This window comes from Triplophysa dalaica, chromosome 3 (genome assembly GCF_015846415.1).
Source record: "Triplophysa dalaica isolate WHDGS20190420 chromosome 3, ASM1584641v1, whole genome shotgun sequence".
NCBI lineage: Eukaryota > Metazoa > Chordata > Actinopteri > Cypriniformes > Nemacheilidae > Triplophysa > Triplophysa dalaica.
The window spans coordinates 16,677,384-16,704,156 of record NC_079544.1 but is presented as its reverse complement, the minus strand read 5'-3'; the positions used below and the strand labels follow the sequence as shown (position 1 = coordinate 16,704,156).

At 40.9% G+C, this 26,773-nt stretch overlaps 1 protein-coding gene across 2 annotated transcripts; it reads right to left on the bottom strand.

The window, feature by feature from the left end:
* gjc2 (gap junction protein gamma 2) lies at positions 1-25,598 on the bottom strand. 2 transcript variants are annotated; one of them, XM_056743041.1, is made up of 3 exons: positions 25,375-25,598; positions 5,913-6,149; positions 1-3,098 (listed from the first exon to the last, which is right to left on the bottom strand). In XM_056743041.1, the coding sequence occupies exon 3, from the start codon at positions 3,067-3,069 to the stop codon at positions 1,825-1,827; it is 1,245 nt and encodes a 414-aa protein (XP_056599019.1). In that variant the 5' UTR covers positions 3,070-3,098; positions 5,913-6,149; positions 25,375-25,598; the 3' UTR covers positions 1-1,824. The 2 variants fall into 2 exon arrangements, with proteins under 2 accessions (XP_056599019.1, XP_056599018.1); XM_056743040.1 differs by lacking the exon at positions 5,913-6,149 and having other exon boundaries at positions 25,375-25,597.
* Between the last annotated feature and the right edge of the window lie 1,175 nt (positions 25,599-26,773).

Below are 26,773 nucleotides of genomic sequence, written 5' to 3'. Positions count from 1 at the left end.
GACTGCCACTGCGATCTGAGGTCAACTTGCATTGCACTCTTTTAAATAAAATTGTTATGCTGTATCTTTAAACAAATATAGATGGACACAAAAAGAGAACTCAACAGATGCAACGTGAGTCATCTCTGCAAAGACTGGTTAGCATATGACATCAAAATACAGTTAAAGTGATTTGAGAGCATTATATCATCATACACATTTTTTGCCAATTAGTCTGCACAGCTCTTCATGACGTTGGAGACACTTGTGCATTGTGCGAATGTGCATTTTTGTCATATGTGTAACACATACCATCTCCCCCTCTTCATAAATGCTTCAAATAAATATTGCAGAGCTTTAAGTATCTTGAGAAGTTCAACTGTGGTCAAAATTAAACATGATTTTGATTAGTATTGACATTGCACTAAACATTAATGTCCCGCAGCTGCAACAGCATGATATCATGTATCCTTATATAACCAGTAACAATATAAACACAACAGCTCAAAGAAATATGGTTTGCATAATAGTTTTAGAAATCAGTACAAAATAAAAAAAATTAACAGACATTAAAAGGTAATGTTTATAGTTATTTAAAAGTAAAAATTATTTTTCATTTTTGATGATTGATATGGAGGGACAAAAAAGGTTGATTTCACTAAACATTTTGGCACTATCAAAACACCAACCATCCCAACATGGCAACATTGGCTCAACCAATGGCATGATTTTGGGGCAGGACCAGGGTCTGATTTGGGGATGGTGGATTCTCTGTCAATAGGTGTCTCTGCTTTCTAAAAGCATGAACACTTTCACTTATGGGCTGTGTTACAAAACTTTGTGCATTTTTTATTTGCAACTGACTGGAACAGCGAGCAAATGTAAAAATGTGCCCATGTTAAATATTCTAAATGGGTGCACAGCAAACTAGAGTTTGCAACAGAGTATTATTATGGAATTATGGGCGACTTTAGCAATCATCTTTTAACACAGCCCGAGCCAAGTTTAATTTTAAATCACCTAGGAAAACCTTACACAAGATGTACTGAGAGCCACTAAGAGCAGCTGTCACTTTTGAAACAATGCAGGAACAGTAAATAGACCAGTTGTCAAGAGTAACAGCATGTCAGTTGTTTAATACGTTGAGATTTGGTTTAAGTCTGGAAAGCTTCTTTCATTTCCATTCAAAGGAGTTGAATTAAATCTGCTGGTAGTTAAGTTGTTTACAGAGCTAAGCTAGTCGTGCCACAGCTGAGAAACAGAAATGAACATATCATAAAGACATATTCATAAACACAGAATGAGGTTGATAAAGACCACTGCAACAAACACAAGAAATGTACGGTCATGAATTGCCCCTCGACACTAAATATAATCACTAACAAGAGCTGAATGTCAAACAGTGGTTATTAGGATTTGAATGATGGTTAGAAGAAAGGCAGGGATAATGTCATTTGTCAATAGATTTTATTTTCTCTAGAAAAAGAGTCAAGGTAGCGTCTCACTTTCACCTTGAGTGGAGAATATGAATGAAGTGAATTAAAATTGATGATCCATTAAAGTGAAAATTGGTGTTGTTTTCCAATACGGTCAATAGAAATACATGCATTGTACAGTAATTTAAAGGAACATAACACTTAATATAAGTAGAAGCACAATAAGAATTGCTCAGAGGATGGGAGAGCACAGCTAAAGCAATAAATACAAAGAAATTAACCCCATCCCTCTACTTGAGAACATAGGAGAAATGGAGCCTAACTATAGTAGTTTAGCAAGAAATAATGCTTCATGTGTTCCAAATAGGATGGTCCACAAATGAGTAGTCAAGAGTTTCCAATTGTGGATTTAAATCCACACGGATGTCTTTCCATTTTTTCCTATAGTCCCAACCCTTTCAGTGCTGGCTTTAGGTCGTGGCCCTTGTTTCTCTTGGGCTGTATTGACCCGGTTCTGCTCTGTCATTGTGCCACCCGACACAGGGCTGCTGGTTCTGGAAGTATGAGCATTTTTTGTGTTGTATGTCTGAAAAGCCATGTCTAGTTGCTCCTGGGCTACTCGTAAATGGTGATGTAAGCTAGCCAGGTCAGATGGAATATTCTCATCAGGGCTTGTGCAATGTTGCTCTGGAACCACACTGTTCTGGTCGTGTGCAAGGATGCTGTTGGGAATCCGACCTGGCTTGTCGGATTTGATTACTAGGTTGTAACCTGGCGGAGATGCGGGAATGTTTCTGGAGTATGAGAAGCCGTATGAAGTTCGCCGGCCCTGGTTTCGACGGTTACGGAGTGTATCACGGAAGGCACCGATCCCCAAATGGAACATCTCACAGACATTGAGTAGGAGACAAAGACAGCTCACGACGTACATGATGAGCAAAAAGATGGTCTTCTCTGTGGGTCGTGAAACGAAGCAGTCTACCCGATGTGGACACGGGATCTTGTTGCAGACGTACGAGGGGTTCACGCGGAAGCCGTAGAGGAGATACTGACCCGTGAGGAATCCCACCTCAAAGATGGCACGGGATAACAGCTGAAGCACGTACATCCTCATCAGGCCTTCCTGCATGATCCGGCGGCGACCATCGTGCTTCACAGGGTCTTGACTTTGGGTTTTATCCATCTCTGGTTTGACATCTTGTGCATCCAAATTGTCTTCTTCATAAATCATCGGCTCTGCGTCATCATCCTCCTCTTCTAAAACCTCCTCTAGGTGGTGTCCGTCTCTCCAACGGCTGTGGCGGCTCCTCCTCTGGTGTCTCTGATATTTGCGTCCCTCCTCCTCCGTGGAACGGGCGATCTTGTGAATGGCGTAACCGAGGTACATGACCGAGGGGGTGGATATCATGATGATCTGAAAAACCCAGAACCGTACGTGCGAGAGCGGGGCGAAGGAATCGTAGCATACGTTGTCGCAGCCGGGCTGTTTAGTGTTGCAGGTGAACTTTGTCTGTTCGTCTGAGTAGATCGACTCACCGCCAACGGCCGTCAGAACGATGCGGAAGATAATTAGCACGGTCAGCCACACTTTCCCCACAAACGTGGAGTGGTTGTGGATTTCCTCCAGAAGACGAGTGAGAAAGCTCCAACTCATGTTGGTGATATAAACTTTTCACCTATGATCTGTAGGCACAAGAAAAGAGGAAATGTTAACAGTGTACACACTACACAGATACAATAACAGTTGACATATCACAGGTTTCCTTCTGAAACCTTGTATCTCCATAGTTTGTGATTTTTTTGTTGTTGCCATAAATCATTATTTTTTGTCATCATTTATGTTTGTCTCTCAATTAGCAGATATCTAACCAATACAAAGTATTAAAAAGTGCTTGTCCACTTTCAAAACACATTTTATATATTTTTTAAAGTACAGTCTTTTTCCATTTCCCCAAAAACAGAAAATTTGGACATCCAGGAGTTTCGTACAGGCTAGTGACAATACCTTTTAGTGAAGTGTTCCAAATGGCCGCAGTATGTTTTTTCAATATTAAAATGTGGCAATTTGTACATTTTTCATCATCAAAGACTTTTGTTGACCTCTTGATAAGGATAAAATGTCTTTACACGACCACGACAGGATAACGCACTTGGGGTACAACTGGGTGTACCTCTCCCTCACACACATTGCCCACATTTCATTTCATTCCTGAATTGAGGTTTATTTCAGGTCGCAGTTGAATTTGTTCTTCCAAATATGACCCTGAGGACAGAACTAGGCCACAAAGTCACTCAACAGTCGAGTTTGATGCAACATTCAGATCTGGAAATTGTAACTGTACATGTTCAACTGAAACCCAATGAAAAAGTGATGTGACATATCATACATTTACAAAATAGGATATAAAGATAATTTTTTGAGATGAAATAACAATCGTTCTTTCTGTTTCACATAAACCCAAATCCGGCTCTTACCTTGTTATGTTGGACAGTATATCAGATAACTCTTTTCATTAGAAAATATTTAAAGGTACAGTTCACCCAAAAATCGAAATTCTGACCTCATGTGCTCACATTCGAGTTATTTTTGATCTATATCAATTTCTTCGTTTTGATGAACACAGAGAAAGATATTTGATTTGGCCACCATAGACTACCAAAGCAGGAAAAATTACAATGGTATAGTGAAAAGTGCCCCAGAACTGTTTGCTTTCCTACATTCTTCAAAACAACTTATTTTTTGTTTAACAGAATAAATACATTTATAAAGCCATTCTTCCAATTGAATTCAGACAGAATTTCCATTTTTGGGTGAACTGTTCCTTTAACTCATCCTTATTTGAATAGTTTTAAATCAAATGTATTGCTGTTTTTAAATCTGATTTAATGTGGTTACTGTGACACTTACAATAGTGTCACAGGTCCCGAAGAGGATACAGGCAGTATTTCTCCTTTTCCAAATATTTACATTAAAAGTTGAGAAGTGCATGTAGTGTCATTTTTCATTCCTCAATGAATATGTGTTACATTATTTGATAAAAAAAGTTTTTGCAATTGTAGACTATGTTAATTTACTATATTAAGCTGACCATGGGGTCAACTTAAACAAAGTTTTATGTTTTTAATAACCTGTAAAGGTTTGCAAAACCACTGCTCTTCTCTATAGTATACAATTGGCTTGTGTTCCCGTTTCCAGCATTACATCTCCAGATGTGGGACTAGCCATCTCTTGTGCCATCTTAACAGACAAGAGCGGCTGCCACAGGCTGTCTGTGTGTATCATGGAGGAAAGCAAAGGCAACTAGAAACAGATGGCACGCACTATTCGAGGAACCTCATAGCCTGAGAGACCTCAGGGACAATAGATGTTTGCCTGAGTGGATCCTTTTCAAGGAAAGTGTAAAAACGTGGGTAACCTTTTGATAAATAGGCTAAAATAAATAGTTCATGATGGAATAGTCTGAAATGAAGAATAAAGCCACAGTATCTTAAACTAATCTTAAACCAGGGTGAAGTGTTTTATCGGGTTATGCCAGTTCATTTTATCCAGTTCACTGAATGTCATAAAGGTATTGCCAGATTTTGTTCTTTTTTACTTTAAAAAACTGTGCTTTGGATTTCTCCACAATATTGAACATTGTTCAATGTGTTGTTTTTTATTTTATTTGAGCAATCAATGATTTATAATGAGTAAAAATGATGCACAGCATTTCAAAATGTAGATATTAACACAAGCAATGTATATTGAGTTCCAAGAAATCAATCTCACAAATGGGATGTGGAAAATTTGGTTTGGTAGTTTTATTGTAAATATTTACATATTTCTTTGCTGATGTGCACATCAAAGTTCATCTCAGGCAGCTATATTTCTTGAAGCATGTGTTTGCATGTTATCTGTTCAAGAAATATTAGAAAACCTTTTTATATATAGATATGAAAAATTCAGCTGGGTGTAACAACATGCACTTGCTTTTGACCAACTCAACGGAAAGCCATGGCATGCATGTTTATTGCCATTTTTTGTGATTTATTGTTTTTTACATATACAAAAAATATCATGTTAAACAATATGTGAATAAAACCTTCATACCTTTAATACTGACTGAGTAAGGCCATGTGAAAGAATTATAGTTAATTAAACTATGACTCATCATTAAATGATCAGACTTTAGAATAGTTCAATTTGACTGATTCTGCTTAATTTAACTTTGCATGTGCTATATTTATCAAAAGCTTAGAAAAAAATGTAGTTACTACAATAACTTGAATTAATATTAATTGAAGTATATTTACGTGAATAATAAAAAAAATGATTGCATTTACAGAGATTTAAACTTATAAAAAATTATCAAACTTAAGACAAAACATCACCATTTATACAACAGAACAGGAAAAAAATATTTATATTGAGAAAAACCTGTCCAGACACCTCACTAACATTCGTTTCTTCATGACAGTTATGACATCGCAAACTGCGAGGTAAGCGCGCACACAGACCTTAAGAAGTTGCAGCTGGGAAACTCCTCCAAAAGACGCGCGCTCCATCCGGCCATAACTTCCCCGCGAAACTGCGGCGGCCTCTTCACAGTCAAATGAAATGATGAGGCATGATCCTCTAAGAGCTGTAACAGCGGCAGACTGAGCTGCACACAAAGAGCTTCACATCCCACATTCTCCCCAGCGCAAGAGCGGGCGTCTGTCTCACGCATTGAGTCTGGACTGTTTTACACCTCCCTACAGCCAGCAGAGGAAATAAAAAGAGAAAAAAAATGTGGGAGAAAGTTCTTCTGGCGAATGACCCCCATGACAAGGGTTCAAACTGGGAGGTTGACCGCTGCTGTGCACCAGCACTCAAATGGTTATTGAAAGGTCACACTATTACATACAGTGCTCAATACTGGACATGTGTCAATAATATTCTAAATATGTTTGACAAAATCTGTCATAATAATAAATGGAATTCCTTTTTAAATTCACTATTAAAAGAAATATTTTAACATTCCACTTTTTCATTGGCTAATTGTTTCCTTATGTATTTTACTTATTATTTTAAGTTATTCATTGAAAATATGATCTGTCTGCTGTTGCTGTTGTTCTTGTTTTCTTTTCTTTACAGAAGAAGTTGCTATGAAGCCATCCAAGCAAGATGCGGCACAATACAGAAATAGAGCGCATTGCCACAGTGTAGAATGTCTCCGCCAGGTATGCTCGGTCATTTCTTGTGTCATAATATTTAGATGTTCTGCCCAGGCAAAGAGCCAGAGATGGGACGAAGACACAGGACAAGTGTAGCACTGCGGCGTGTCTTCTCCAGCATAGTACTTGGACGTTTACACTGGGGATTCTCTCCCCAGGGATTCTGTAGGGTGCAGGCCCAGGTTCTCACACTGCCTTTGGTTGGTGTTAAATTGGGCTTGTTTGTGGAGATTCTGTTTATATAGTTTTTTATACATTTAAAATAGATCTCACATTTTTCCATCAGTAATTACCACAAAATGTGTTTAGTTCTGTGTCATGATGAGGTTTATGTATAGTCATCTTCATTTGCTGTATGTTGAGACATGGCAGTTACACTTAACAGCAGTGGACGGCATGTTTGGGTCATATTAGGGGACGCCAGTCTTATATAATTTAATATGACAGCACCAGAATGTATTAACAGATTAAGTGGCTTGTATAGTTTAGTTTTTCTATTTTTTATGTGAACGTTTTCTTTTTGGCACTATTCCTTTAAAAAAGAAAAAATATTATTAAACTAATAGAAAAACGATTTTCAACATTCAAAGCTGTCTTAAAAAGAAATAAGTAAATGTAACCTTAGAGCATGATGTTGCCAGTGCCACCAAGCCTGAGGTAGGGTGTTTTTTTAGGTCAACATTGTCGGGCTACTATGCTTTCTTCCCAAATTTTTTAGGAAATGTCACGTGGGTCCTAGTAAACTCAAGGCGTGACCTAACCTTTCTCAAAAGTTACATCCTTCCAGCCACTTTCCCAAAGACACGGAGTGCTTAGAAAGTTGTTGATGTCTGGACAGTTTCTTCCATTTAAGCTGAAGCTCTGGAGCTCTGTCAGTGATGTATCTGGTTTTGTGCTCTCTTTAACAACTTCCCTTCTTGGTGGGTAGGAAGGCCGGATTATTTCTTTAATGTTGATCACATTTTCTTTCTTTACTCTTTGGTGTTATTTTAAAGCACAATGTCTTATGTAATTTGTTCCTCTCTGCACTGATCTGCAGAAAATAGGCAGTTGTCTAGAGGGATTGCCATAAGAGGGCATTGTATGTTCACTGGGCAGAAAACTAGAAGTGTACTTCTGCAGATGTGCTCAATCTTTTTCTGCTGTCCACCCACTCAGCTGGGCTGCTGGTGTCCATCTTCCAGAGGCCATGTCAGTGTGGCCACTTATATGACAGAAGCTGTTTTGTGATTCTCGCAATGATCCTCTCTGCTAGACTTTCATTTGGTATCCAGCTACCCTTCCAAGTGTCCTCTTTCAGGGATGCAGCAGAATCATTAGAGCGCATATGCCATTTCTGCAATGTTTTAACGTGAGATTAACTTCTTTACAGAGTCTCAATGACGTCATGCTAAGAGGATGTGTTTGGTAGATGCATGATAATGATTCCGTTATAAACCCTGGTGCAGTGAGCATTTTTCTTTCCTTCTAATGTTATCTCTCAAGTTTCTCCCAAAATCTTAAGTTAATAGAATTGGTCTGGGGTCACAGATGTCCGGGTTTATGTAATAGATCAAAACCAGCTATGTGACTGAGCAGTACCCGCAGAGAAGCAGAGACTGCACCGATCTAAACAACACATAAAGAACTCCAAAGACATTCTGAAGAATCACTTCTATACGGTCTCTCTTTCAGTCATAGACAAATACACACATACTCAGACACTGTGGCTCGACCCGTCAGCTAGCGCAGCAGCCAACCTATAGGCAGTTTGTGGAGCGTCAGTCTCATTTGTTTACATCTGCTCTTTGAGCCGGGCTCAGCCTGCCTTTGGGTCAATGCCCCTTGCACGGAGTTTGATGAAAACATGAGTCTACGGAGGTGACTTGGAACAAGTGCCCAGAGGTTCATGCCAACATTGCCAGAGAAACTTCTCTCAGCGAGGCTGAAGTCCCTTGTTCGGCTTGCACTTTAATCAAGAACGGAAGGACATCACTGGACCATCATAAAACTCTCAGCAATACACATCAAGCTCTAAAGCATCATGCTACCAAGTGACTGTGAAGTGTTGCGTGGTCACTGACTTCATTTCAAAGATCTGTGGCCTTAATGTTTAAATGGTTGCAAAAAATTCCTACTGTATTTAATATGTATTGAATTCGAACACAAGAGCTGTTAAATTCATGGCAAAAAGTCAACATGTATTGTTATTCCATACTGCTATGTATTTCAGAGTAAATATTTAATGAAGGCAGATTTTCCCCATGTGGAATTGACTGAATCATGTGCACTTTCCCTTCTGCAATGTCTGTTTTTGAGTGCCATTTTAGTCATGGAGCAATGTTTGATCAGAGGTCATTTTTATAAGAATAATATGCCGTGCTTGAAGATTTATTAGACCACCTGTCATAAAGAGAAAAAAATTGGGGGAATTTATAAAAAGCCTACTAAAACATAACAAGTTTTTGACACAGTATACCCAAATGTGTGCCGGCACATTTGACTTCTATCTGAACTCAGATATGAATCAAGTATAACATTCAACCCCTAAAGGACCATTGTGTAATTTTTAGTGGCATCTAGCGGCTGTGGATGCAAATTGCAACCAACCGCTCACTCCACCCCTCCCTTTCGAAGCACTACGGAGGCTGAGAGAGGATTAAGATGTCATCACGTTTTCAATTTGTGTGAATTCATTTATATAGTGAATTTCACAATGTGCATTGTTCCAAAGCAGCTTTACAAGAGCAAATCAGAAAAACACAGAAAGGTAAAACACCAGTTTGTTGTTGGATGCGAGACATAAATCTTCCTTTACTCCCGACATCTGAGCCTCTGTGGATTAGTTTTATTTCTCAAGGGAATGTGCAGAAGACATCAGGTGAAGTCACTTTATACCGGGATACTTCACAAATTAAATTAATTAGCAAAATGCTGAATTTATAATGGGCCATGTTTTAGTTTTTTATAGATATTATATATATTTGTCCCGTATTGTCACTTAAAAAAAAACTAAGACATGTTTCTGCATTAACTCATAGAGAGCATGTATTAGTTTTTATAGATATGATGCATTTGACCCATGTATTTTCCTATGTAAATACAATGAGCACATTGTAATGTTACCCCCATCTTTCACTTTCATCAGCGCTCTGCTCAACTAATGTCCATCTGTGCACTGTGCTGTCAGGTCTCTGGTCTAGCGTCTGTGAGATTGTTACACTTATTCCTGGTTGGGGTTGTCGAGCACGTGGGATTTTGTTATTCCTAGTCTTTCAGTTTATTTAGTGTCTGCATTTCATCCACTCACCTCGTTACCTTGTTTACTTCCTCATTATTAGTTAAGACTCTGCACCTGGGTTTCCTGATTTTTCCCAGCTGTTCCTTGTTTCCTTCTAGCCCAATTGTCCTTATATTCCCCTTGTCTTCTCTTGTCCGTTGTCAGTCCGTTTTTGGGCATTACCGAAGGTTGTCCTGTCCTGTCCTGTCCTGTCCTGTCCTGTCCTGTCCTGTCCTGTCCTGTCCTGTCCTGTCCTGTCCTGTCCTGTCCTGTCCTGTCCTGTCCTGTCCTGTCCTGTCCTGTCCTGTCCTGTCTTGTCCTGTTGTGCCCTGGCTGATTTTCAAATCAATAACCGTTTGTCTTGTCTAGGCTCCTGAGCTGAGTTACTGCACCAAGTTCCTACCTCTGTCTTGCTCACTGTCAACACTCCTAAACACCAGGATCTCATCTCTAGCTGCAAGGGAACTTACTTCATCCTCCTAGGGAATCGATCTGTGCTCCCGGGACTTCGGCAGAGTCACTGTGGGTGACTTTCTCTCCTCTCAAGGAACACCATTACAGTGGAGGATTCTGGCCACGTCGACGGACTTACGTTTGCTATTTTTCCTGCCTTCAGCGGGTGGATTTTCCCTTGGCCCTCGTGGGCGGAATTAAGTCCCTTTACCTGCCATCAGCAGGAGGATTTTTGTTGGCCCTCGTTGGGTGGATTTATCTTCATTTTTACGGATTACCTTGACTGAACTCCCTTGCTGTTCCTCACTTCAAGGAGTAATTCCCTGTTTTGTTTTCGACCGAGCGCTCGAACCTTTTTGTGACTTTGCCAAGTTCCCATTGTTGTCAGATTCCTTGTCAGATCTACTGTTGTTCCCTGCCGGGAAAATTATTAAATATTCAGCTACCTGCACTTGACCCGTGAGTCGTTCTTAACACTGTGCAACTTACTGCTGATGGTAACAAGGTTTTTTTGGTACTCGGCCCGACTTTGTCCAAACAAGCGTAATTCGGAAATCGGACACCCAGCCTTTAGGAGTACTGCTTATAAATTCTGTATATTAGATTCTTAAAGCAATTCATGTAAACACCTTAATTGTGATATTAGCATACTCTAATAAGGCAAATAATTTGATTACTGATGTCCATGTAAACATGGTCAATGTGTTTGTGTTTTAAAGACAGTGGTTCTTATTTGCTTGATGACCATTCTCCTCATTTTCGTTGTACAATCAATTGGCAGTGAAAAAATGCAAGCCACGCCCACTCAAATGTCTTTTCACTTGGAAATGTGTCAGAATACGGAAGTTAAAATGATATCAACTTCCGGTTCACAGGGACTTTAAAGAGAGACACAGTAAAACGTCTTGGTTACATATGTATTCTCAGTTCCCTGATGGAGGGAACGAGACGATGTGTCGAGAACGACAGATGGGGTTAGTCCTTGAGAACCAATCAACTCTGACTACTATAGAACAGGCCTGGGAACCTCCGAAAGACCCAGGTTAGGGTCCAAGAGGGTCTGGAGCGGAGATGAGGCGGATTCCGCCCTCTCGTGCTCCTTAGGAACCTGGTGACCAGGTCGTGTTGCCCTAGAAACTTTCCATCAACTGAGTTGTGATGAGTGGCGATAGCGACTACATACACTTTCAATGTGGAGGGGACATGTTAGTCTCCAGTCTCGTAAGAAGGACAACACAATCCTGATCGAGCACCTCAGTGGGTCTTTCTCACTGAGAGAGACACCAGGACGAGAAGAGGCACCGTCTAGAGGCGTGTAACCGCCTAGTAGATGGGGCCCTAGCCTGGGTGATGGTCTCTGCCGTAGAGGGAGAGTAGCCATCTCAGGATATTCTCGTCCCGTCTAGAGACCAGACATGGGTGTTCCAGAGGTCTGATCTGGGATGCCAGAACGTGTCCTTCCCCTGAGAGAGCAGGTCCTCTGTCAGGGGAATGGTTCAGGGGGAGTCGCTGTCCAGAGCATCAACTCTGAAGCCAAGTGTGGTTAAACCAGTGAGGTGTAACCAATAACACTGTACCAAAGCAGACAATGGGTGGTGTCGCTGGAGGCAAAGAGGTCTATGTGTGTCTGTCCGAACAGCACCCAAATAAGCTGGACCGGGGATGGAGTCGCCACTCTCCGCAAGGCGTATACTGACGAGAGAGCGCATCGGCTGTCTGGTTCAGTTTGCCTGGGATGTGTGTGGCCCGCAGGGAGCGGATCACCTGCTAACTCCACAGGAGGAGGCGTCGGGCAAGTTGTGTTAGCTGCCGTGAGCGTACGCCACCCTGGCGATGTACGGTACGGCTGTCATGCAGTCCCGGAGGACCAACACGTGCTGGCCCTGCACTAGAGGCCGGAGCCTTCTCAGCGCAAGCCGCACAGCCCACAACTCTAGGCAATTGCATCCCAGTGCAGACGGGGGCCTGTCTACTGCGTGCCCGTTGCACACTGCACCCCACCCCTGCAGCGAGGCGTCCGTCGTTACCACGACGTGCCTCGTAACCTGCCCGAGGGGAACCCCGCCCGGAGGAAGGTCATGGAAGACCAAGGGGTTAGGGTGCGTCGGCAGCAGGGCGACATCACCATGCGTCTGCTGACAGTGTGCTACGCTATCCTCGGAACTCGACTCTGTAGCCAGTGTTGAAACGGTGTCATGTGCATCCACCTGAGGAGTATTATCCCCGCGGAGAATGCCATGTATCCCAGGAGCCTCCAGTTCAACACTGACTAAGCACGTGCTGCGGACAGCTGCGCCGTCATGGTGCAGAGTTTAGTTCCATACCGAGAAAGAGGATGCTCTGCAATGGGGAGAGTTTGCTCTTTTCTCGGTTGACCTGAAATCCCAATCGATCTAGATGCCGGAGCACCAGGTCCCTGTGTATACACAACAGATCTCGCGAGTGTGCCAAGATAAGCCAGTCGTCGAGATAGTTTAGTACCCGCAGGGACAGACCGAAAGGGAGGACACTGTCCTGATATGCCCGCCCCTCGAACGCGAACCGTAGGAATGGCCGGTGTCGAGGGGGATCGAGACATAAAAGTAAGCGTCCTTCAGGTTGATTGCCTAGAACCAATCCTGACACCTGATAGATGTCAGGATGCGCCTCTGCGTGAGCACCCTGAACGGCAGCTTGTGAAGGTGCTTTGTTCAGGGTACGCAGACCTCTGGGGCGCAACCCGCCGTCTTTCTTGAGAACGATGAAGTGTGGGTCGTGACCCACAGAACATCTTGGTTTTGAGGGACAAACTTGATACCTATTTTGCCAGAAGGGTGGTGACATCTACCCGAAGTACGGAGGCGTCCTTGCCTCTGACAGAGGGAGAGATGATGCCCCGAAACTGGATTGAGTAACCAAGACGGACCGCCCGAATTGGTCAGTTAGACAGTGTGGGCAGCTCTCGAGCTCACAGGGACTATGACAGGGTGACAGAGAACGGAAAAAACTCTGCGAGTAAGTGGGCGCCAGGCCCTGAAAAGGGCCCGGCTTTGGTGACGAGTCAGGAGTCGTCCCGTACCGACCGATCAGAGCCGTGGCTGTGGAGGTTCGGGTCCGATGTTGTTCTCCCTGGGGTCGTCCCGTCAGTGTCCCTTCTTGCTAGAAGGTTGCTGACGGGGTGGAGGTTCTCCCCCTCGACCTCTGCTACCGGGTGCCGCCTGTGGGGGCACAGGAACCGGAGCCGATGTCGAAGGGGTCCTGAATTGCAGGGAACCAGACGTCACGCGGGATCTCGGAGGCCTCTAGGCGGCCGAGTCGCGGCGTGAAAAAATGTGGCTAATTGCCACTGTCTGCTTCACCGTCCAAAAACTGCTGATCGCAGTCCTCGACGGTGTTACCAACAACCCACCCTGCGAGATGGGTGCATCAAGAAAGTGGACTTCCTTGGTGTCACTCTTCTTTACAAGGTATAGCCGGGGGTGTCTCTCCTGGACCACTACCGTGGACATCGTCCGACCAAGGGCCCGTGCCGCCGCCTTGGTCGCCCATAGAGCATGCCAGCGGCGGCACAAAGATCCTGCATTATACCCGGGTCGGCCTTATCCTCGTGGAGCTCTCTCACCACCTTGGCCTGGCGGACCTGCAGGATGGCCATGGCGTAGAGAGAGGAGGCAGCCTGGCCCGCGGCATCACAAGCCTTCGACACCAGTGATGCCGAAGTCTTAGGCGCTTTGGGCGGTAGGCGTGGCCGATTCCCCCCAGGTGGTAGCCGTCCGCAGCACAGGTGCACCGCGGGCAGACGTTCCAACTGGGGGATCTCTACGTAGTCCTTGGCTGCCCCACCATCGAGGGAAGTAAGGGAGCAGGAGCTGGTTTCACTGGAACGGTCCGTGAGTGGAGCGTTCCAAGTTTTACACAGCTCCTCATGCACCTCAGGGAAAAACATGGCAACCGGGGTGGGCGCAGTTTGCACCGGGCTCCGACCTCAGGAACCACGCATCCCCGGGTTAGCATGGATGACATCACTTCTGCTTCCTCCTGAGCTCGACCGCTGTGGGTGGAGCTCGGATTCGTCAGAGTCGGATGCCAGTCTCCCTCCGATGCTGCGAGCGACATCTCATCTACGTCACACATCGTTTCCGAGTGTGTATTCGAGAATCCGGACGGTATGCCACCGCCGGTTGGGGAACGTTCAGAAGAGCGAATCGGGGTGCGAACGGCCCGTGAGCACGTGGCTGGCGGGTTTGCGTTCGCAGAGTTCCCCATATCACTAACGCTGCTAACGTGGGTGGTCATCGGGGCCGTAGCCACAGATGTCACAGCCCAGGTAGCAGACGAAACGGTGGCTGGTTCCCGTAGGAAGACAGCCACCCGTGACCGCAACTTCTGAATGACAATCTGCCCGCATCCCAGTGCTGGACGCCCAGACGCCTAACGCAGCAATCGTGTCCATCCCCCTCCTCGATGAGGGTGCCGCACCCAAGAGAACAGCGGGACATGCCGCGCTGGAGAATGCTCAGTCAGTCCTGAAAAGGACTTTTTTAGAAAAAAATCTCTAACACCTCTGGAACCGCCGAGACGCCCAGGGGAAGGTCGCTGCAGGTAGGGATGATCCGCTGCAACACGTCGTAGATCCGGCAATGTAGAAGAAGAAGAATTCATTGAATTCGTTCTGTTCGTAGTCATGAGCGAAGGCTCTGAAGAACAAAAGGTAAATGAATGCTGCACGCCGGCTTCATTTTATACCGGATATCCGGGGGCGGAGCCCGGCATGCAAATTTTCATTCGCCCAATTTCATTGGCATTTTCTATAGTAGTCAGAGTTGATTGGTTCTCAAGGGTGAACCCCATCTGTCGTTCTCGACACAACGTCGAGAGACCGACAGAAAGGGCACAGCTAGTTTTTTCCACACATGCAAAAATGGACATGTAGGGCACAGTATAATAAAATATCTGTGGTGTATATTGAGCTGAACCTTCACAGACACATTCAATAGACTTCTTAGATTTATATTACATTTTGTATAAGGGCTTGATTAGTGCTTTGACTGGTTTACTAGGCAGAAAAAAGTAATTTGATTGATGAACAATACAATTCATGGATAGCAACAATAATTATATTTAATCAGTAGAAATGTTGTGACTAAAAAGCGTACACATATATAGCCTACTGTTGGAGTAACCATAACAGAAACATAAAAAGTTGATTTTGAGAGGTTGTGTTATAATGTGAATGTAGTCACACCTGAGGAAAGTGTGTTGCACAATGCAAAGCTTCTGGAATTCATTATGCTCAGATAAAAATGATAAAGGTATGCAACTATGCCCCATAAAGGCGTGTTACGTGGGTATCTCTCACCAAAGGACAAGGCAAAATGTCCCCGGTTCTTCCAGTAAGTTTAAGTTAATTCCCCATTCAAAACAAAATAGCTTAAGTCCTCAAAAAGCTATCCTTACAAAGATGACAATATGATTTGCTAGGGAAAATAATTTTCACAGTTTTTCATGATTTATAAATGTGATGAAATTGTGTTCATTGAAAAAAGCAAAATGTTATTTTGGCTAGAGTTTAATGATTAGAGAGATTTGTTACTGTTTTAGTCGCATTTCAGACGTGAACTTTTAAAAACCATAACCAAATACATTCACAATAGATACTGTAATATATCTCTCTAAATATTCTGGTAATTGGGAACATTTTGTCGTAACTCAACATGCATACGTCAGATGAGAGAGAAAAAAATACATGAGAGGTTTTCCAGATAAGAGTCTATTTTCCATTTCCTTTGGGGCAGTTCAAGTAAGAACACTATTTTATAAACAGAAGTTTAACAGACACAGACCGTCTCATTCACTCTAGTTGGATTTAATAATCACAAGAATATGTCACCTGTGGCATTTATAGAGACGACAGTAAATAACAGCATTACATTTTGAAAGTACTTTTTCTTAAGAATACTGGAGTGGTGCTTTAGCGTATGTGGCACATTCTATTAAGCTCACAGTTTGCCTCTACAAGAACTATGTTTTTTTAAACATATCCCCAAAATGCTTTTCATGCAAAATGTTTGTATATGTTTTCAACCAAATCAGTCATTTATTAGTAATACCCTTATAATTTACAAAACGGCAAAAGAGCATCCAACATGCCGTGTTCAGCTGCAGTATGCACACAGATACACAACTTCAGTCACACACACACTCATCAAGTTGTTTAACACTCAACTTTAGGATGCTTGAGGCTCTTAATCTTTCACATGATCTTGTCAAAACTGGCCATGTCATCTGGGGGTCAAAACAAGCCTCAAAGAGTCTCAGAGCTCTCACTGTAATGAGGGTTGCCATAGCAACAGAGGACTACATCTCCAACTCAAAGCCCCCAGTCCCTTACCAGCAGAGTCGCAGTGTCCTGGGCCAACTCATGCCCTGGGCATCCCCACTTTAGCTCTGACAGTAATAATTGTCATCATTAACCATCATCACGCACAGGCGATCATATATGTAGATGAGGTCATAGTCTCAGAATAAGGGTTTACTAAAAGGCTGGGCCAGTATTCTTAAAGCTTCTAAGAATCCTCTAAGAAAGCTCTTAATTTAGCTAAGAAACAATAAACGTAGTCTTGGCTTAAAAGTGATTCAGGATCAATCTGAGAGCAACTCTGAGAAAGGAAAAGACAAAAACTGTTATCTTATTGAGGCGGGGCTGACCCCGTTGCTATGTCTTTTGAAGACTGTGATTGGTTGGTTGGCCAAGAAGGTATTAATTCACTGTCATTCAATTCAATTTAATAATGCGTTTATAATTTGCATTGCATCAAAGCAGCTATAAAAGAAAACCAAGATAAACCAAAGTTGAATACACACAAAAACAATAAAAAAAATTGGATAAACCTTTAAAGTAAAATGGAAATTGTCATGGATTGCAACACTTTTCATGTTTCGTCCATTTTCTTTGCTGCTAAAGAAACTTAAGTCTCTTAAAAGTCCTCCTCACTACTTCTTAAATTTTGGACCTTAACAGCTCCAAATGACCTTAAATTACCTTTTTTTTCTAGGATCTTTTCTGTAATTTTAAGGGGACACAACATTTCAAATAATTTTCTTAGAATTCTGTCACTAGGTGAAACTCTTTCCACTAAGATTTTTCATGAATACGGCCCTGATGTTTTGATGCTTATAAAGTTCATTATTTTAGTTTATGGTAGAATTAAGTGTAGCATAGTATTGTAAATATGCGGTGATGTATTTCATGTACTTTTTATCTCCACTTGACCCTTCGGGAATATATTATAGTGATGGACACTTGTAATAATAAGTACTGTAATTTTTTTTCATTTGGCAGATGCAATTATCCCAAGACACAGCGTGTTCCGGCTGTTTTTTGCAGTATTTGTTTCCTGATAAAAAATGTGTGACCTTTGAGCTGTGTGCTGTAATGCAATACTAAATTAAATAAAGCAAAACGTGCTATGAATGGCACATTTCTTTAAAAGTACAACGATTTATCCAAACTCCACCCAACAAAACAGGGACATATAAAACTGACAACCACTAGATGGCAGGCTTGTATAACTTAGAAGGGATCCATATATGAGACTTTCCTACACTTTCCTTTTGGCTAAATTTTCTTTTCTTCCATGTGAATCAGGTTAGTTCACTATGCATTTAAGATAAAACCTAATTATTTGCCATTAATAGCCAAGATTACTTTTTTGCACAATAAATCACTAGATACAGTATTCATTTATTAAACCAACATGTTAGCATAAATCCACTCTTGAACTCACAGTCATTAAGTTGAATTATTTGTAATATGACATTGTTTGGTTCAAAGGTTAACGTCAGCAAAAAATCTCGACAGCACATATTGGTTAAACATTAGCTTTTGGGGGGTCAGTAGGATAGGATATTAATCCTTATTTAACATATTGGCTTGGTTTTTGTGTATACGAGATTTTAAGGTTAGGGTTACATAAAAGTTATATAAAGTTAAGGTTATAAGGTTGAAAGAAGTTGCTGTTAATTTGGCATTTTGTTGTACAATTTAAACCCTGTAACCAAGGTCAAACAGTCTTGTTAAAGTTTCAGTCTTGTATGAGAACTCCGTTATCTCACCTAAAGAACACAGGGTCATAAGAAGTCAGGATAATAGAACACTAAACAGATTTGCTAAATGCTTGTATGCTAAATGTTGTCATTTTTGCATTTCTGTCAGGACCTCTCTCATCAAATATTTAAACAATAGCAATATTTAAGGTTGGTGGAATGAAACTGTTCTGGGAAAACTCTCCACCTGTCCATGCAGCCTTGGAGTTACATGAGCAAGTTGCCGAATGGGTTAAACGAGCAGTAAAGCTGTCAGGGAAAGCGTGCACCCTGCAACAAAAAGCACCGCAGTTGAATGAGCAAGTTTTTAGCAAGCAGAATAAACTAATGGCAAAGTCCGTTTAGGGAAGTCCTGTCACTCGGTGGTCCTCTTTGCAACATGTCTTCAAGGAGTAAGGACAGCTATATAGCTTGCAGCTAATTCAAACAAGAGTGAATGGGGAATACTAATGCTTAAAAACATAATTTTAATTTTTTTTAGATAATATGCATGTGCAAAGTTTTGCTAGTGCAGCCATATTGAGTGTTGCGTTCCTCCCCATTCATTTCAATGGCATAGATGCAAATTGTTAATATTAAAGGAGTCATATGACACAGCTTAAATGAATATTATCGTTTGTTTTAGATGTAATGCAATGTGTTTACACGATTTAAGGTTCATATGACCGCTTTAATATCTCAACTAGTAGTAAGCAGGTGGGTTAAGCATACACTCTGTGTGTAAAACTTCCTGAAAATATAGTCAGAGCACTCTTCCCTAAGATTAGTCTTAACTGAAAAGATCTTCCTTTAGTTTCAGGTAGCCTGAAGCTTCTGGTTGCAAAGCAGATAGACATTGTGACTGCATTAATAATAAGCAAAAATTTGGATATAAACCCCTGCATCAGCTCTCACTATCATGATCACATTCAATCGAAGGCGTTATCTACTATAACAGAAAGATCACATGACTTACACACATTTGACCTTTTATTGAGTATATATTTCACATAGATGTTCCCATATAAATGTGATTGTATAGTATACATTTATGGACACATTGACAGAATGAGTTAAACAAGATTTCTGGTTCCCAGCATGCTTGCTTCTGCCTTTCTGCCTTTCTACCGTTTAAGGAGGGTAAATTGTTTAAATGTGGGTGCTATTTCATGTCTTTTTGCTGAATATGAATCAAGGAGGAGATCTGTTAGTGTTTAATGTTGTATTACCTTGAAATTTAAGAGGGTTTCTAATCTATGTAAATTTGTGGGGTAACCTTGTTGTTGAAGAGTAGAGCCTGTGGTTAGGATAACAATTTGCCAAACATCATGAAGATTATGTATTACCTATTTAAAAAGTATTAGCTGTGCGATTTCAGTGAAGTGATTGTCTGTTCACGTAGTGCTTTTGTTTGAGCAGGTGTGCTTAAGCAATTGTAAACTAGCTATGTTTTAAACTCTGAAACATGTATATTGTAAATGATTGTTAAACATAAGAAATATATATTTCCATATGCGTGTATAAATGGCATGAGTAAATATATGTTCAATATATTTTTACACATCCAGTACCATATCTTATCACATGTACATCAATATATTATAAAGCATATTACTGATTATAAAATTACATATATTGTGACATAGTTTATTTAATAAATGAAAAGAAGGAAATCCCTTATATATTATTTAATATATTCTACACGTTTACACAATATATTATTCTATTATTCTATTGCGCAAACAGCAAGCACTTGAAGAGAAACACTGAGCATCAGAGCGTCATCCAAGCGTTCACTAGAGTTATACAGTAAAACACTGTTGTGACATATTGCTGCAAGCGTCTATGTGCCTAATACAATAACATCCAGGGTGTAATACCTTACTACTGGCATGCAATGTCTGAGACACGGTGTTCTAGTTTTGCAGACAAGAAAAGTAGTGTCGCTAGATTGGCGGGTTACAGCCCAATTGGGCTAATTTTTGTACAGGTAAGACCGGAGAAAAATGCATTGGGAGGTTGGACAAAATTTGGGCTGCTTATGAAATTAAAAACCTGCCCAAGCATCTTGCCTTTTCTTTTCAACCTACAGTTGAGATCATGTGATGGCTCGTGATTGACGGGGTTTTGGAGCGATAAAGGACCAGATTTTCTATATTGAAAGGATTGCAATGACAAAGTGGCCCAAATAACTGTTGCAATGGTAGGGAGATTAACTCAAATCTCACAACATGGATTACACATGTGGTGACCGACACCTCGAAGACTTTGTAAATATAACTATAGCTGAATTAACAGCAGTTGAGTAATTTAATCAAAATCAAACTTAATATGGGATTCTACCAACATTAATTCTGTTAATCATTCTCGTCCTTAACAGCGGCTGATATATATATAATCAAAATTATTCAACCCCCACTGAAATTGATTGTTTTGGTCGGTTTGACATTGATTATGATCATTCAGTCATCCTGCTTACAATTAAATCAAAGAGGCACGTGTAGGTCAGACAAATATAACATAACATTTATAATGTAATAACCACAAATGTCTTTTCTGAGCTCACATCATTATCAGTTTTATTCAACCCCCAAGTGACATTCAATCTTAGTACTTAGTACAACATCCTTTTACAGTTATAACAGCTTTTAAACGTGAAGCATAGCTTGACACAAGTGTCTTGCAGCGATCTACGGGTATCTTCGCCCATTCATCATGGGCAAAAGCCTCCAGTTCAGTCACATTCTTAGGCTAGCACTGCAACTGCTTTCTTTAAGTCCCACCAGAGGTTCTCAATCGGATTTAAGTCTGGTGACTGCGATTGCCACTTCAAAATGTTCCAGCCTTTAATCTGCAACCATGCTCTAGTGGACTTGGAGGTATGCTTGGGATCATTGTCCTGTTGAAAGGTCCAATGTCTTTCAAAGCCTCAGGTTTGTGACGGACTGCATTACATTGTCATCCAATATCTCCTGGTACTGAAGAGAATTCATGGTACCTTGCACACGCTGAAGCTTCCCAGTACCTGCAGAAGCAAAACAGCCCCAAAGCATGATTGACCCCCCGCCATGCTTCACAGTAGGCAAGGTGTTCTTTTCTTCATAGGCCTTGTTCTTCCAAACATAGCGTTGATCCATGGGCCCAAACAGTTCTAATTTTGTTTCATCAGTCCACAGAACACTATCCCAAAACTTCTGTGGTTTGTCCACATGACTTTTGGCATACTGCAGTCGACTCTTCTTATTCTTTGGGGACAGCAAGGGGGTGCGCCTGGGAGTTCTGGCATGGAGGCCTTCATTACGCAGGGTGCGCCATATTTTCTGAGCAGAAACTTCAGTACCCACATCTGACAAATCTTTTTTCAGTTCCTCAGCAGTCACACGGGGACTTTTCTCCACTCTACGATTCAGGTAGTGCACAGCAGTCGAAGTCAGCATCTTCTTTCTGCCACGACCAGGTAGCGTTTCAACAGTGCCCTTTGCCTTGAATTTGCGAATGATGCTTCCTATGGTGTCTCTTGGTATGTTTAACATCTTTGCAATCTTCTTATAGCCATTGCCCTTCCTGTGAAGAGTAATCACCTGTTCTCTTGTCTTCCTGGACCATTCTCTTGACCTCACTATGTTTGTAACCACACCAGTAAATGTCTAGAAGGAGCTGAGTATCACAGTCATTTTAAAGCTGACTAATTGGTGCTTATTAGGCTTTATTGCTGCTCCCTGATATCCACAGGTGTTTTCAATACCTGATTGAAAACACTTCATTGAACCTCTGTTCTTCAGAGTGGTAGTCTTTAAGGGGTTGAATAATTATGTCAATGAAGAATTCACAAAAGAAACATTTACTACTGTATTACAAAACTAATTGATGTCATTTTAGTTGCATATGGTTCTTTAAGAAGTCCTTGTAGGATTTCATTCTGAATACAATTACAAATGTACACTAAATTCCCTAAAACCATTTACAGCATTGGGGGTTGAATAATTTTGAACACAACTGTATATGTTCTGCAATATACTGTATGCTTCACGAAAGACGTACTGTAGTTGTCAGATGTCAGTCTGTCAGATGTTAAGGCAACTCTCAAAGATATGCAAATCGTTGCGGCTGTTCTTTTTTTGTTCTGTTGCATGTATCAATCAATTGCACATTTTTGTTGTGTAAATGAAGTTCATGAACGAGTGGATAATGCCTACTTAGCTTTCCGAATCCCATACATTTTTATATATTTTTTGGGGATAAAGTCATTGGTAAATGTCTTGATTGTCACTTTGAAATGTTTTCTGTACATATTAGTCATATTCTCTCACTCCCTTTAATGCTATTTGATCCGTTTGACCCGTTTTCCTGGTCTAATTATATTTTTTAATCTTAGCATTGTTGATTGACATTGCAACACGTTTCTATCACATTATTTTGGCAGTTAAAATTTGGGCTGGTTTTTGTTGGAGTGGGCGGGTTTAGTTGAGCCTTTGTGCTGGAAATTGTCCTACCAATCTGGGAACACTAGTAGATCTTGTACTTAAAGCACTGATCAGGGTCTTTAATGACTGCCAGAGTTATTTATGAGCATGAAGTAAGCGGGAACAACATGAAATGTAGCTAAATACATAAAACCAACAATTCACTCTCGGATATGTTGTTATAATATGCATTCTCCGATGAAGCTTAGTACAGTCAGCTCAAGGCCGCTAGCTTAGCGGAACAGACGCAGAGAGAAAACCACCCATGCTGGCAAGCGGGATCAAACACTCGTGTACAGTAGCGATAGTGAAGGTAAAGCAAAAGATTCACTAGTTCGCCCTTGGAGATAATAACTAAGGTGGGAGGATAGTAGGCTATGCATATTTGGTGTGCTGTTCTCCCCAGCTCGATATTTGGTGTGCTGTTCTCCCCAGCTCGAAAGACCTGAGCCTTGACCGGGGAGAGGGCCCAGGGCTCGGTGTGTGCCCGAACCTGGAGCATAGGTGAAACTGAGGTGCTGAGGTGAGACATTCGGGAAAATGGAGGCAAGGCAGCTTGACTATTTATTGGGCTGATTTCTGTGATTACTAATCGAAAGCCAAGCGGGGTAAATTGATTCCGATGTTTGCTAATCGAAAGCCAGCTGGGTTAGTTATCTCCACATGCTCCTCTCAAACCTTGTTAATAAAACAATTCATCCAACAACTATCCATATGATTTGCATATCCGAGCATCAGCAAACACTACCTGGTGTCAATGTGGATGGGGTCTATCTGCTGTCAGGAGGCTGGTTTGGACCATATATTGCGTGGCCATTTATGCATCTCGATGGTGCTTACATTTACGTTCATTGTTCTATGCAGCTCACAAGTTGTTTGGAATGTGTATGTATATATATATATATATATATATATATATATATATAGCTGCTCATCCAGGTGTATTTGTAAGCAGTATGTGTTTGAAAGCGGAAATGTTCCTGCATTTAGTTTGCATTTACTCAAAGGAATGCGACAACCAGCAGTACACATCACGACATCATGGGTGGAATCACTTTGCACACATCATTCAGTTCTTCTCTGCTACTTATAACCCAATACCCACAGCATTAGCCTGCCCTCCACATATCACATATCCCTTTTCCAACAAGTTTACATAATAATTACAATTACAAATAGCTTCACAATTACCGTTTTTTTTTTTTATATCAATGACTTTCTCAGAATGTTGAGAGAAATTGCCAGATACTTCAGAGGGATTACTTTAAACGTCCACCGTCCCTGTACTCTCAGTCTCTTGAGAAACTACAGGTGTCAAATTCTCAGGAATATCAAAATAAGGGAATTTAAAGCCCGTTTCCACTTCTGAAGTGTTGACAAATAATTTCTGTCGGGCATGAATTTGATCCACTTGCTGTCGAACCACTCGCACATCACCCAACATTACTTCCTAAGAACGTGGTTCAGTCACAGTCACTATATACCCCAGAATCCATTTCGGTCCATAAGTAAAGTTCAGAGTAAGTAGGATCTCCAACAGAAAAATTCTGTTCCCGGGCCTTTTATCAGGATAGACTTTTTGCTTTTGTTGTTGTTCATGAATCCTCCTTGTCAAATCAGAATGTATAAAGTCCATAGAACAGCGTAATTTGCGTCCATACAACATTTCTGCTGGAGAGAGCCCTGTGGTGGTCTGGGGAGTGATCGTGTAACTGAATAAGACTTGAGGCAACTGCGTTGCAATTCAAATTTCAGCATGGTTTTAACAATTTGCACAACCCGTTCCACTTAACCATTACTATAAGCATGGTAAGGTGCAGAAGTAACATGGGACGTTCTAATGTTCCCACTCTGACATCTTTAAGAGAAAGCATTGCCACCTCCAACACGTTCACCTCGTGGCATAGTATAGCGATAACTTTTAGTGTGGCAAGATTAAACAGCTGATAAGGAGCAGAGAAAAGCATCTTAAATAGGACACAGTCTAGAATGTGTTGTATGTCTATTGGTTACGTTGATTAGCTGCACCTGGCTGATGCAAGTCACCTGCCAGAACTGATGCTTTGCTTAAATTTCATTTAGAGAACGAGTTTCTTAAACCTCACCTTGAATAAACCGTAAGTTGCTTTGCATAAACGAGATTGCCAAATGCTTAGATCTAATGTCAATTGTGTGAGAAAGAGAGAGAGACATTGAGTGATAGGCACTCAGACAAGTTTAAACTTGACTTTACTGAATCAAATTAGATCAAAATCCATTCTACAAAGTTGCATGATCCTTGCCAGAACTGACTGAATGTTTGCCTTTGACAGTCAGTTACCATAATAAATAAATTTTAATTCACGCAAAGTACATGTTATCTAATTTTGTGCATCAACTAAAGAGGCATTGCCAAGATTATTTGACATTGATTCACATACATCATGTAAAATGTTATATATTATATAGGCTACTATTTAAAGACATGTGTACACAAAGATGTAACCATTTCAACACTGACAAGTAAACTGAAAAGTAAACCTACCTGTCCATAGTGAAGGCAGATCAGTTAGAACTGCCAGGGATATCGGATCATGAACCCGTAACCTTTGCCTTGATCCCCGCAGCAAGACGAAGGGATGGACAATGGATCATTTTTCCTCAAAACCCCTCACTACCAAGCACATGCAGTGACACTCAGGAGCAATGGATGCATTGTTCTCCAGCCAGGGCGGCCACATCTCAGCATGAAGACCTATATTCGTGTTGCTTTTATTGAGGGTTTTCCGGTCAGATTTAGTCACTGCAAGCTACTTCCAACCTGTTATAGATTACAGATTACTTGTTACGTTTTTTTAAAAGTAATCCCTTATCTTGCAATATTACTGTCTCAGAATTGTAATACGTTACATGACTCCTCTTTTACTTTTGAGTTACTTTCACCAAAAAAACTACAGAAGTAAAACTTCTTTGTATTTTGTTTTTTCAAAATACAACTACTTTTTACCAATCAACCTCTTTATTTGACTGCCGATTTCTTGAATTAACTAGGCTATACAAAAAAATACTAAGATTAAATGCATTTAAATACTAAATACTATTATAAAATAGTAGTATTTTGTATTTCAAATGGATGTATTTAAAACACTGCCCATCCATGCAGTCTAATAAAGGAGGTTGACTGGCAAAAAGTATCTTGGTTTGAAAATTCAAAAATAGTGTTAGAGTTAAATGTATTGGAATATTTACTTATCGGAATGGTTTCCTTGGTATTGTAAATATGTTTTGTTCTGTTGAACTCAAAAGTTGTTTTGGGAGATTTAGAAAAGCATTCAATTCTGGGTCACCTTTGACTACCATTATAATCTTTTCTGCTATGACAGTCAATGATGCCAAAGAATTTTCAGTAACTAACATGCTACCAAATATCTGTGTTCAACCGAACAAATAAATGTATACAGGTTTGGAACAACTAGAGGGTGAGTAATACATAACAGAATTTTTGGGTGGAGTGTCCCTTTAAAAAAGAGCCCGTTTGTTCTCGAGGCCAGGGCTGGCCCAACGTCTGTTGGTGCCCTAGGCAAGATCTAAGATGGTTCCCTCCTATAATTTTTTTTCAAAATTCATATTTATTTTAAAATTTAAATTAATTGTGGTTAACATAAATAGGAAGTAAATAACAACTACAAATATTTGTAATAAAAATGGTTCGAAGTACCGTCTCACTGTTTAAAAATTTAGCAAATAAAACAAAAAATGTATTGTTTGCTCAATAATAGGCTACTGTATTTGAATATTAAAGCTCATATATTTGATTGTTATTACTAGTTAGATAAGGGTTAATGAGAAATGTTTTTTATACATTTTGTCAACCTCTGCTTAACCTCTTTGGATTTTCTTTAAATAAATGGCACATTCCGATCACTTAGTTGAAAGCAGTAAAT

Coding starts and splice junctions, on each gene's coding strand:
- gjc2 (XM_056743041.1), bottom strand. CDS start 3,069: ATGAGTTGGAGCTTTCTCACTCGTCTTCTGGAGGAAATCCACAACCAC.